The sequence below is a fragment of the Alligator mississippiensis genome, chromosome 3, assembly GCF_030867095.1.
Source record: "Alligator mississippiensis isolate rAllMis1 chromosome 3, rAllMis1, whole genome shotgun sequence".
Taxonomy (NCBI): domain Eukaryota; kingdom Metazoa; phylum Chordata; order Crocodylia; family Alligatoridae; genus Alligator; species Alligator mississippiensis.
The window spans coordinates 291,707,608-291,719,681 of record NC_081826.1 but is presented as its reverse complement, the minus strand read 5'-3'; the positions used below and the strand labels follow the sequence as shown (position 1 = coordinate 291,719,681).

At 45.3% G+C, this 12,074-nt stretch overlaps 1 protein-coding gene across 1 annotated transcript; it reads right to left on the bottom strand.

The window, feature by feature from the left end:
• Positions 1 to 747: 747 nt before the first annotated feature.
• ATP5F1A (ATP synthase F1 subunit alpha) lies at positions 748 to 11,324 on the bottom strand. Its single transcript, XM_006261025.4, has 12 exons — positions 11,193 to 11,324; positions 8,996 to 9,074; positions 7,318 to 7,487; positions 6,570 to 6,743; positions 6,307 to 6,473; positions 6,023 to 6,171; positions 3,607 to 3,758; positions 3,244 to 3,468; positions 3,051 to 3,158; positions 2,037 to 2,181; positions 1,503 to 1,653; positions 748 to 956 (listed from the first exon to the last, which is right to left on the bottom strand). The coding sequence occupies exons 1-12, from the start codon at positions 11,250 to 11,252 to the stop codon at positions 875 to 877; spliced, it is 1,662 nt and encodes a 553-aa protein (XP_006261087.1). The 5' UTR covers positions 11,253 to 11,324; the 3' UTR covers positions 748 to 874.
• Between the last annotated feature and the right edge of the window lie 750 nt (positions 11,325 to 12,074).

Here is a 12,074-nt window from a genome sequence, read left to right as displayed (position 1 = left end):
GGCTCAAGTTCACTGAGCTAAAACAAAGCTGAACAACACCCAAACAAAGCTTTTAAAAAAGAAAACAGTTTGCTACAATATTGCCCAACTGAATCAAGGTAGCCTTAAAATATTAAAAAAAAAACCACAACAACAAAAAAACTACACTGTTAATTTTACCTCCTGCTCTTTAGTTTTGTTATTCAACATCCCCTCCCACAGAAAAGGGAGGTTGTTCAGCATTTGAAAGCGGAACAGGTGCTGAAACTAGCTGCCTCCACATTGTTCAAATCCTAACTTCAGTTAGTACTGCTAGAAGTACATACAGAGCAATTTTTTTCCTTCTAGGAAGTTATGGAAGAAAACGGTGGATTTTAGAGTACCCTGTTTGCATTTACAGTTTCTATGGCATGTCTACTGAAGCTTGTACTATGCATTTACACACACTTTAATCTGTGAAAAGCACATGTGCAAGCCCTTTCTGCCTTCCATGAGAATCAAGCATCCAGCTACAGAGACTCTACTTGTATTAAGATGAGCATAAACCAAGAAGTCTTTATCTTTGGTATTTTGATACTAGGGACAGCATTTTTCTTTTGGAAGCAAGCATGATTTAAAATCTAACACTTAGACAGGAACACCAACAGAAACAGAACTTTGGTGAAAGTTCAGGTATTCTGGGCATATGAGACATCCGCCTAATCATGTCAATTAAAAAAAAAAATCCCTGAATGAAGTTAAGAGTTAATTAAGACTAGATTATTGAAGTTTATGTACATGGAACATTTTATTCAGCAAAATCTCTGTACATGTGGAGTCACACATACTTTAAGTCTCTAGAGAATGGAGCCGAGCACTAGATGTCGAGAACCTAGCACATTGAACAGTCGAGAGTTTATCCTTCAAAAGTAGCCAGGAAGTTAATAACTATTTCCTTCAGCTTAGCTTCTGTTTGTTCAGAGATCTTCCCATCAGTCCTGTTGAAAGACAGATCCAGGTGCAGTAGTAAGAAAGAAGTTTTAACTAAACAGTTTGCTAGTTTAGACCCAACCAGAGAGTGGCAATAACTCCCAGTTACTAAGGCATCCAACTGCTAGCCAGCAATGAATTAAACAAGCTTCTGCAAGAACACAGGAAGTTGCATACTTTGAATTGGCATCTCAGTGGAATTTGTAGACAGAACAGGGACTAGTGGGACATGCATTTGAAGCCAAGCTTGTCTAGGGAAAAAAAGTGGAGGACTCCTGCACACTTTAAAAACAAACAAACACAATGAAAACTGCTGTGTTCTTAGCAATACAAGAGCTGAATTATGTCCTGGTCAGATTCAGGGGGGTAGACTTCATTAGCTGGATACGTTGTGTGTCCGCACAACTGGTAAACCAAAATACAGGCTAGAAGTCCGTGAAGATCACAGTAACAAACACCGCAAATCAAAAGCTGACTTAAGAGCTAGATTCAGCTCCTCATTTGAAAGGTTTTCCAAAATCAATATGAAACACCAGATGGACAGACAGCCTTACCTGATTGTGGCAAGGAGGGCCTGATGCTGGCTTAGGACGTGGGCCAGGAAAGCACTCTCAAATTTGGTGATTTTGCTGGGCTCCAATTTGTCCAAGTGGCCTCTTACACCGGCATAGATGACTGCAACCTGCTCCTCAATGGCCATGGGGACTGCACAAAAACAAGGCAATGTTAGCTCTCCTGGATTCCTCATCTCGAGGGCATTCTGCGTCCAGCAAAATAAAGTTGTTGGGGCATGTGTCACATCTACCTTAGAAGGATCACAGAGTAGAGCATGCATTCTGTATTTAGCGTGTTCATGTTTACTCAGTTTTCACTGTTGCTGCAGACAAATTGATCCATCAGTTCTTATGGCCTGCCAGAGAATTAGAACTACAGGGCAGCCAACAGGAAATGGTAGTTGATGAGTCTCCGAACAGTCGGAAGTGAGATTTCCGATGTCAGCATCCCAGGGTTCTGCAACTGGCATAACTGCCTACAGAGCATCTTGTGTTCTCCGATTAAATGGCTACATAAGTGAAAGTGAACCTCACCATACTGTCCTTGTTTGAGCAGCTCAGTTAAACGAACACCACGATTCAGCAGCTGTTGAGTAGCAGCATCCAAGTCGGATCCAAACTGAGCGAAGGCTGCAACTTCACGATACTGAGCCAACTCCAACTTCATGGTACCAGCCACCTAAAATGCAAGAGAAAATGGTTCTGGATAGTGTTCTCAAGCTCCTGCTTTACAAGAGAGGCCTAGGAACTACTCAAAGTCACCTGCTAGTGCTCAACTATAATGGGAGCTCAGTAAATTTCACTTCTATATAAAGCATGCACTCATTTCATGCATTTGGAACTGCTGCTCTATGCCAGGTTTTGTTTTAGAGAACTGTAATATTCCAAAGCACATTCAAGCACCAATACAAGTTTGCTACTCTACAAATACAACTTCAGACCCCTTCTCGAGATGGAGAGGATGTTTTTAGCCCTGGAAACTGCATACCAATTGAAATGGCAAGGATGGTAGCTCTTTCAAGCAGATGGCTGCATACTGATGTAAGGATGAGCCAAGTGTAGGAAGCAAGCAGAAATACGGGGAAGAAGAAAGGAGAAGAGGGAGGAGGAGCTGGGCAGCACTTTCAAGTTATGTAGCTTTGTGGCTTTCCTGCGTGCTAGGGTTATTTAAAGCCGAAAACTAACGCTTTAAAAAGTTAGCATTAGACTTGCAAACTCCAGTCTTGCTCTGATCAGGCCTACAAGCAGGCAACATTTAAGTCTATAATATATATAGGACTGCTTCACTACTCTTATTTGTAGAATTTAATGGAGACTCCAGCAAAACCCTGTGCAGTGTTCACAAGCATAGTACTAAATCCCCTTCTAGAAATTCAGCATTAGCATATCTAGGAAGTCAGTCACATGTTTAGTCTTAACCAGAAAGAAGATACCAAAGGGAGAAAAAGAGGCATAAATACAAGACTTCAAATGGGCGGGCAGGAAGAGAACCTGCGACTCTTACCTGACTGCTTGCTGCCTTAGAAAATAGTATTGTTTCATTCTCACCTGCTTCATAGCCCTAGTCTGGGCAGCAGAACCTACACGGGACACAGACAGACCAACATTGATTGCGGGTCGGATGCCTTTGTAGAACAGTTCAGTTTCCAAGAAGATCTGCAGAAAACAGACTGCCATGGTTAGCTTCGTTGACAAGACTGAGGCACTCAAAGTAAGCAAGTTACACTTTCTTAAAGTCTACCTGTCCATCAGTGATGGAGATGACATTAGTTGGAATGTAGGCTGACACATCACCAGCCTGAGTCTCAATGACAGGAAGAGCAGTCAGGGAGCCACCTCCAAAAGCATCATTCATTTTGGCTGCTCTCTCCAAGAGACGAGAGTGCAAGTAGAATACATCACCAGGGTAGGCCTCACGACCAGGTGGGCGCCGCAGGAGCAGAGACATCTGACGGTAAGCAACAGCCTATAAAATACAAAGAAGCCTTTAGAAGAGCATAGACAGTTTCTCCAGATTTCAGTCTATAAAAATGATGATGCTTTAAAGATTGCCTATAGTCATCTGAAGTCATTTTTTTTTTTTTTAACTAGAGTTTTGTCTAACCTGTTTAGATAAATCGTCATAGATGATCAGTGCATGTTTCCCATTGTCTCTGAAATACTCTCCCATAGAGCAACCAGAATAAGGGGCCAGGTACTGAAGGGGTGCAGCATCTGAGGCTGTGGCAGAAACCACAATAGTGTACTTCATGGCATCTAGAAGACATTAAGAGAGAAAAATGTCTATAGCTGTTTAGTAACCTTAGAAACTTCCTTCCAATTACATATAGCAACATGAATGACTGGATAGCCAAAGGTCCCATCACAAGATTAAACTAGCTGATAAAAGGCAGTAGGGCAACTCAATTAGCTACTTCCAAGTGGAAAGCTATGTAGTGTTAAATCCAGTCTTGGCTAGATTTAGAAGGCTGTATTGAACTAGAGCCTTAGGGAGCTTTTAAAAATTCTCTTTAAAAGCTTAAAAGTTGCCTAGCTTGACAGCAAGATTCATAAAAATGAAGTAATATTTGGCCTCAAACCTTGGCATTATTTTCTCCTGAAGGGAGGAAAATAAAACCCACTAGCCCTATTATGGTAGCGAGACTTCAGTCCTAGCTGCAATTCTCCTTTTTCATAAGTTCTCAGTTTAAGTTGTTATGACAAACTAATATGTCACAAATGACTTGGAGTTTTTTTTATTCAAATACATAAAAGCCAAGGGACTCATTTGGGAAATAGAATAATGGAATTTCTCAGCTTCTGCACAAAACAAATAAATGTTACTCCTAGAATACCACGAGAATGCTGCAGAGCAGTGGGCTTTAGGTCATGGACCAGAAGCAACTGTGGACCAGCAAACTGCACTCTGGAAGTGACCAGCATACCGTGAAGTGGCAGCCAACCCTTTTTTTTTTTTTTTTTTTTTAAATATTAAAAGGGTTGACTGCCAGTCCACAGTATGCCAAACACTTTTGGACTTCCAGTCTGGCAGCCAACCCTTGGCAACCCAGCAGTTGGGAACCTCTGCTGTACAGCACTAGTATGCCTACAAATGCTCAAGTTCAGATTCTAGTCTGCCCTGCCAGGCACTGAGGCCATAATGCCTTATTATATTTGAGATCCATCAGATATGGTCTTTACATTACTGGGGGGGGGGGGGGGAGAGGGGGGTGGAAATCTAATTTAAAAGGCAAGTAAAAAGAAAAAAAAGAAGCTACCATACTGACCCAACCTCTGTTGTCTGGAGGCCAAGTGTCTTTCCTTAACTTTAGCGTTCCCATCCACCATTTCATTATTACACTACTGAAGTTACTCTGTACAACCTCTACTTCTACAGATGAATTTCTGACAAATTTAGCATTTGTTTACTTCTGAGGTGAATGTATCCTAAAGCATAAACTAAAATTGGAGTTCTTCCCCACAATTAGTCATTAAGTATAGTTTTGCTTTGAAAGTGATCAGTTCAGTAGCATTCTTGGAGCCTCAAGCCTGCCTGACTGGCTAGTTTCAGAGGAAGCTTGCTGATTCAATTTAGAAGATCTGCTTGGAGAAAGATCAAACTATTCTCATGATTCACCAACAGGTGCATGGATAAAAAAAATTGGTCCATATCATATCAGCACCAATAAAAGGCAAATTGACATTATTGGCAAATGGCTTTTTTTGTCCAGTGTAGCAGATACTATCACTGACAAATGTTATGTGCACATACGCAGCTGCACGCATGCATGCAGCCAGGAAAGTAGTGCAGCTTGGAGAGCAGCATTGAGTCAGTTAAGTTGCAAGGGGGGTGGGGGGGGAAGAAGGTGTGGTGGAGGGAAGAGGCAGGTCAAGGCCCCCCCACAGTGAGAGAGGGGCTGGGGTAAGGGCAGGTTCTGGCCAGCTGGGTCAGCAAGCAGGACAGACGCAGGCAGCTCATCTTGGGAGCATGGGGAGGGCGGGTGGCTCCCCACCACACATGCCCCCCATCCTCTCTCCCTAGGGGTGCATATGCATGTGCCTCCCAGATTTGTGCACTGGACAAAGGTAAGCTGCCCACTGCATGGCCTCTTCCTGTTGAGGGGACAGAAGGTGGCCTGGGCTGGGACTATGCGTGGGGTGGGCAGTGGCAGTGCTGGGGGGAGGGGGAGGGGGGCTGCCCGCCCTCCCTCCCCACATACCCTGCACAAGCCATCCACAGCTCTGTCTCACAGCCTGCCCTGGCTGAGCAGCACCTGTCCCTGCCACACTCCCTCCCTCACCATGCGGGCTTGGATCTGCCCCACACACACCCCCTCCCTACAGGCTTATAACTGACTGGACACTGGTTTCCAAGCTGCTGGGCTGCATATTGAGAATCGAACAAGCAGAGTTCCACTCTGTGCCCTGTCATTCCATTGGCTGATCAAGTTATTTGGGTTAGGGGACTGAAGAAAGGAGATTCAGTTTTATCTTGTAGCTTCCTTAAGTTAAGTAATTGCAGTGTCTTCAGCTTTTTGTACCTGCATCAGTCAGCCTCTTCACCAGCTGGGCAACAGTTGATCTCTTCTGACCAATGGCAACATAGATACAGTACAGTTTCTTTTTCTCATCAGTCCCATCATTGAATCGTTTCTGGTTGATAATTGTGTCAATAGCAATTGCGGTTTTCCTGGAAAAAAGAATCACACTCAGCTGGGTCTACCTGAAAATGTTCTCCAACTGTTACTAGGCCTCCACATTTAAAAGGGTGTCTGAATATACAAAAGTTAATTTTCAACAGTAAAATGCCCTTGCAGTTTCTTACCCAGTCTGTCTGTCACCAATGATCAATTCACGCTGGCCACGGCCAATTGGCACCAAGCTATCCACAGCCTTGATACCGGTCTGCATAGGCTCACGTACAGAGATCCTGGGAATGATTCCAGGGGCCTTCAGACCAACTCTCCTACGCGTCTTGGAAGTAATTGGACCCTTTAAAGGGGGGGGGAGAAAGTAAGTAAAACCATCGTTTCCTTTCAAAAAAATTTCCACAAAATTTCAGAGGGAGCAAGTTTGTCTGACACTTACCTTCCCATCAATGGGATTACCCAATGCATCAACAACACGGCCCAACAGTTCATCACCAACTGGAACATCCACGATGGCACCGGTCCTCTTCACAATGTCCCCTTCTTTGATCAGCCTGTCATTACCAAACACGACAACACCAACATTGTCGGGTTCTAAGTTCAGGGACATACCCTTTTAAAAAAAGAAAAGCAATACCAGCAAGTAAGTGGATATAACCAGGAACTGGCCTATCCCAACATGTTATTCAGCTATCAGAAAAGACTACTTTTTTGCAGTGTGTTCAGTATCTGTTAAGGAATTACTACCAGCAGCAAATCAAAACTGTAAGTGTTTTGAGCCTGCTCCAAAACAAGATGACAATTCATTTTTAATTCAAAAGACGTGGTAACAAGCAATTTCAAAAAAAGCCAGGACACTCCTTTCAATAGGGTTTGTGCGATTGTATTACTTTGACAGCACTGTTCCATTTTAAAATTTCATTGTGTAAAAAAGAATTACATTGCTTCCTGGGAAGATGCATCGAAGACATTTACTTTCTAAAAATCTTCAATACTCCTTCACTTTAAAGTTCTAATAGTTTAATAGCAGACCAGATCTACAGAACTCCTCAAAACAAGGAAACACAGCAAATTCTCTGCTATGTTTTAAAAAGAAGGGATTCAGCATCTAATGTAGCATGCCTTCAAAGAATTGCAGAAATAAGTTCCAATGGTGAAGAACCACCAGAAAGAACTATTAAGTTTACCTTCAGTCCAGAAGAAAATTCCACCATTTCTTCTGCCTGAACATTCCTGAGGCCGTATACACGGGCAATACCATCACCAATTGAGAGCACACGCCCAGTCTCCTCCAGCTCAGCAGAAGTGTCAGCTCCCAAGATACGTTCCTCAAGAATAGAGGACACTTCAGCAGTGCCTATGAGGCAAGACAAATTTTAAATGAGACTTGAATTTGCTAGATAATTATAATTAAACACAAGCTTAAAAGACAACTATATCTAGGATCTTGGTTAGCATATGGATTTAAATACAAGGTAGGTTTACCAAGATGAAAGGTAGCAATAGCTTCCCTGCTCCTACAGCCAAGAAAGGACTCTTATTAGCCAATATCAATGTTTCTGCAAGGCAGCACTGTGATGTTTAAAACCAAAAAGAAAGAAAGCAATCAATCTGAACGTATTAGGAGTCTCTTAGATCGCAAAGAGAAAAAAAAAAAAATGGACAAGAATAAGACCCCTTGAAACAAAAAATTCAATGTTATGAGGCTCTAATATGGATCCAAGTGTAGATCTAGCCTTAGGGAGGCTTCTATATGCCATCCCTTTGAACAGATGACTAAAGTCCTTTAAGTGTGGAAAAGCTGAGTTTAAGTCAGCTTTATGGCATTTACAACCTAGAATTACAGACCTGTACTGTGTTCACATTCAGAAGCACAACTGAGAAATGAGAGGAACCAATTGGTTATTAAAAAAAAAAAAAAAAAATCTTGCTTGTAAGAAGCAAAAAAATCTGTTTAACTATTGTACTTGACTTACTGGAACTCTTGCCCGTGCTGCCAAACAAACCGGGGGGGGGGGCCGAATCACATCTCCAATACTGATGAATTCTAAATTCTAGCCTAAGTTGTGGCAAACCACTTCATGAACTAGGCACTGTTTATGTGGCACCTAAAAACAATCACCTGGCAAGGAGCAGCAACCAAATGGTGTAAAGCTTAGAGACAGGAACCTGGGCCAAGGTCAAACAAGCACTTCCAGGAAATCCAAGTGATCCCTAATGCCCCTACCGAGCAGTTAAGAAGCTGAGACTTCAGATTTACACGGGTCAAATTAAGCATTTAGCTCCATTTGGTTAGCCCTGCACCAGATTTCATATTGATAGGCATTTACACATATACCTTTTCGTCCCGCTACATGTCAGAGATCTGGCGGGTTGGACAAAGCTCATGTGCACTGTGCTGTGTCATATGCAGATGTGCATTTTATCACTTGTACATCAGTGCGCAGAAAATGATGGCGGTGTTCTTTTGAACTAAAACACCTCAAAAGGTGTTTTAGTTCAAAGTGTGCCACTGCCATTTTCTTTGAGCTGGCACTTATTTTGCCAACTGCACGCGACAGTGCCAGGTGTTTTTAAAAGCTCCCAGTGCAAGCGTGTACAAAATGCCCTAGGAACCCTACACCACTGCCCTCAGGCTTAAGAATGGTCTTGTAGGCAAGCCAATCATTCACAAATACAGAATTCAACTTAACATTTGTGCACTAATGCATGACCAGAGATCAATACACACAGACAGAGAACAAGTGCCAAAATACAGTACAGTATACATCCCCAAATTTATTTCCTGCAATTCATGACACAATTAGCATATCTGCAGCTCTAAAGTAAGAAGCACAAGAAATTAAAATACTTCTTTCGACTCACCAGCTTTCTGAAAAGATGTTTGGGAGGCATGGATGTTTCTTGAAGCAACAAATGCTGCAGCCAGGGCATTTCTGGAAACCTAGCCAAAAAGGCATTAAGTCAGTAATACCCAAATATGTGCCCGACAAACCTGCAAAAGCATGACACCGCGCAAACCACTGTGACCTTGCAAGTCTCCTAGACAGAAATACAACACCCAGAGGCTCCAGTTTATAAAAGGTTTCTCTACAGAGCCACAGCACTTCCAGCAGGCCACCTGCTGACCACGGTGCATCTACACCAGACGCTTACCGAAGAGTTGACTAATCAGCTGTGTGGTAAACATCGTGCATCCATACACATGCCCATTAGGCCAGAAATAAACTAATTTTAATTACCATTGTAAATACAAGTACTATCCCACTGCAAAGTAAAAGACTGCGTAGCAGTGCACGTGCAGACACTGCCCCAACTGACTGGGACATGGAGGTGCGTTAGTGCAGGGGCTGCCTGTGGGCTGGCCCTGCACCGACGCGCTGCCATGCCCCAGCCAGGCCCTCCGCAGCAGAGCGAGGGGGAGCAGCCGCAGGCAGGCAGACTGAACCCCTGGGCTCCCGGCCAGCCAGGGCTGCTCCAACCGGGCTCTATGGAAGTGGCTCCCAACCTCAGGTCGCGATCCAAACCAGGGTTGCAGGGGGTCTGCCCCTCTTGACTGCGGGGCTCTCGCCACTGTTGCCTCCCGCAATCCAGGCATAGAATCATACAAGTAGGGTTGGAAGGGACCTTGTAGATCTTCAGGTCCGACCCCCTGCCTGGGCAGGAGCAAAACTGGGCTCAAATGACCCCAGCCAGGTAGGCATCAAGCCGCTTCTTAAAGACCCCCAGGGCAGGAGCCAGCACCACTTCCCTTGGAAGTCAGTTCCAGATCCTAGCCGCCCTGACCGTGAAGTAGTTCTTACGGATGTCTAATCTAACCCTACTCTCCAACAACTTGTGGCCGTTATTCCTTGTTATCCCGGGGGGCGCTAGGGGAAACAAGGTCTCCCCCAAACCCTTCTGGTCCCCCCTAGTGAGTTTACAGACGGTCACCAGGTCCCCCCTCAGCCTTCTCTTGTGAAGGCTGAACAGGTTCAGTTCCCGTAGCCTCTCATTGTAGGGCCTGCCCTGCTGTCCCCGGATCATGCGGGTGGCCTCCTCTGGACCCTCTCCATGTTGTCCACATCCCTCTTGAAGTGGGGTGCCCAGAACTGGACACAGTACTCCAGCTTGGCCTGACCAGTGTCGCGTAGAGGGGGAGGATCACCTCCTTGGCCCTACTTGAGATGCACCTGTGGATGCACGATAGGGTCCAGTTGGGCCTGCCGACCATGACCTCGCACTGTCCACCCATGTTCATCTTGGCGTCAATGACTCCAAGATCCCTTTCTGCCTCCGTGCTCTCAAGAAAAGAGTTTCCCATCTTATAAGTGTGCTGCCAGTTACTACTGATGGAGCTGGCAGCGAGGCTTGCAACCTGGATTTAGGGTCGCAGTAAGAACAGGTTGGGAGCCGCTGCCCTACGCGTTACACATGAATAAACTGGGGAGCTCGCTCGCTGTCCCGGAGTCGATTGCTCCCGGGCACACGTCGGAGTATGAATCGCACGTGCAGACACACCCACAACGTACAAGACTGAGCTTGGAAGTGCAAGGAGAAAAAAAAAAAGTTATCCTATTTCCCACTTGGGTTTTACGCTATTCTTCGACCCACCAGGCCTCATTCGGACATGCCGGGAGAAACACAACCAGTGTCTCCACCTTGCAGAAAAAGCATCAAGACTACTTCACGGTTTCAAGGGGGGATGGGGATTACTTTTTAGAAAGTATTATTTCTTCCAAATTTTTTTTCTTTGTGTTAATATGATTATTTGGGGTGATGAGACTCGGGGCCATCTCCTTGAGTGAGAACAGGGTCAAAAAGGAAGCAGAAGCATTAAAAGGATACTTCAGTGCTTTCAAACTCATTGACAGGGGTTTCCTTGACCCCCCAATAAAAGACCCCTACAATAAGTGACCCGCCCCCAGTCAAGGCCCCACGTCCTGTCCCCCAGCAGGTGCCGAGGGGCAGCGCGTCCCCCGGCCCGGCCCCTCCCCCCGCGGGCCCCGCTCAATGTCACCCCCGGCGCCAGCGCCAAGATGGCGGCAACGGCGGGCGCCCCGCCGCCCCCCGCCGCGCTCACCAGGCCGGCCTGCCGCGGCAGGCAACGCGCGAGGGCGGCGGCCACGCGGACAGACAGCATCGTGCGGGCGTGCAGGACAAGCGGCGGCAGCGGCAACTCGTGCGGTGGCGGCTCCTGGCGCCTCAGTAGCTCTGCACAAAATGGCCGCCGCCCCGCCCCCTCCGGCAGGAGGCCCCGCCCCCGCCCCCGCCATTGGCGGAAACGTCCGCTTGCCCCGGAAGTGCTTCCTCCATTGTCCCTCCCCTAGATGGCGAGAGGACTAATTCTCACTAATTTTTCACGTTTTAACTGTTTCCCTTAAAAAGAACGCGTTCCTTGCTTTTCTGTGTAACCAGGATCGTTTTTTAATTATTTACCGTGTCGGTTGCCCTTGACGCGCTCCCTTCAGGCGCGGCAGGGGTCAGACAGAGGGGACTAAGGGCGGGGCCTGGATTTGGCCCCGCCCACTCGCTTCAAGCAAGAGGAGTGCCGGGCGCCTTGTTCTCGTCCGGGAGCTGTTGTGTTCTCGCGAGACTGTCAGCTCAGCTCAGGGCTGTGTGAGCTGTTCTGCATGCAGAGCCCTGGAGCTGTCAGGGTGCAGGGAGAAACTAGGAAGGCAGCAAACAGGGACCCCCTTGTTATTCAATAAAAAGCACTTTTTTATTTTGTAGCCAATCCCATGATTTTTTAAATAATTTCTGAACTCTCAGGATTTTTGGCATTCAAGTCTATGTTTCAGGAATGTGAAAAACTTATATGGCTAATAAATAAATAAATATGTGTGTATATAGAAATATAAAATTAGGTGTGTATATATATATATATATATATATATATATATACTTTTATATAATATATATATATATATATATATATATATATATATATATATACACCTAGTTA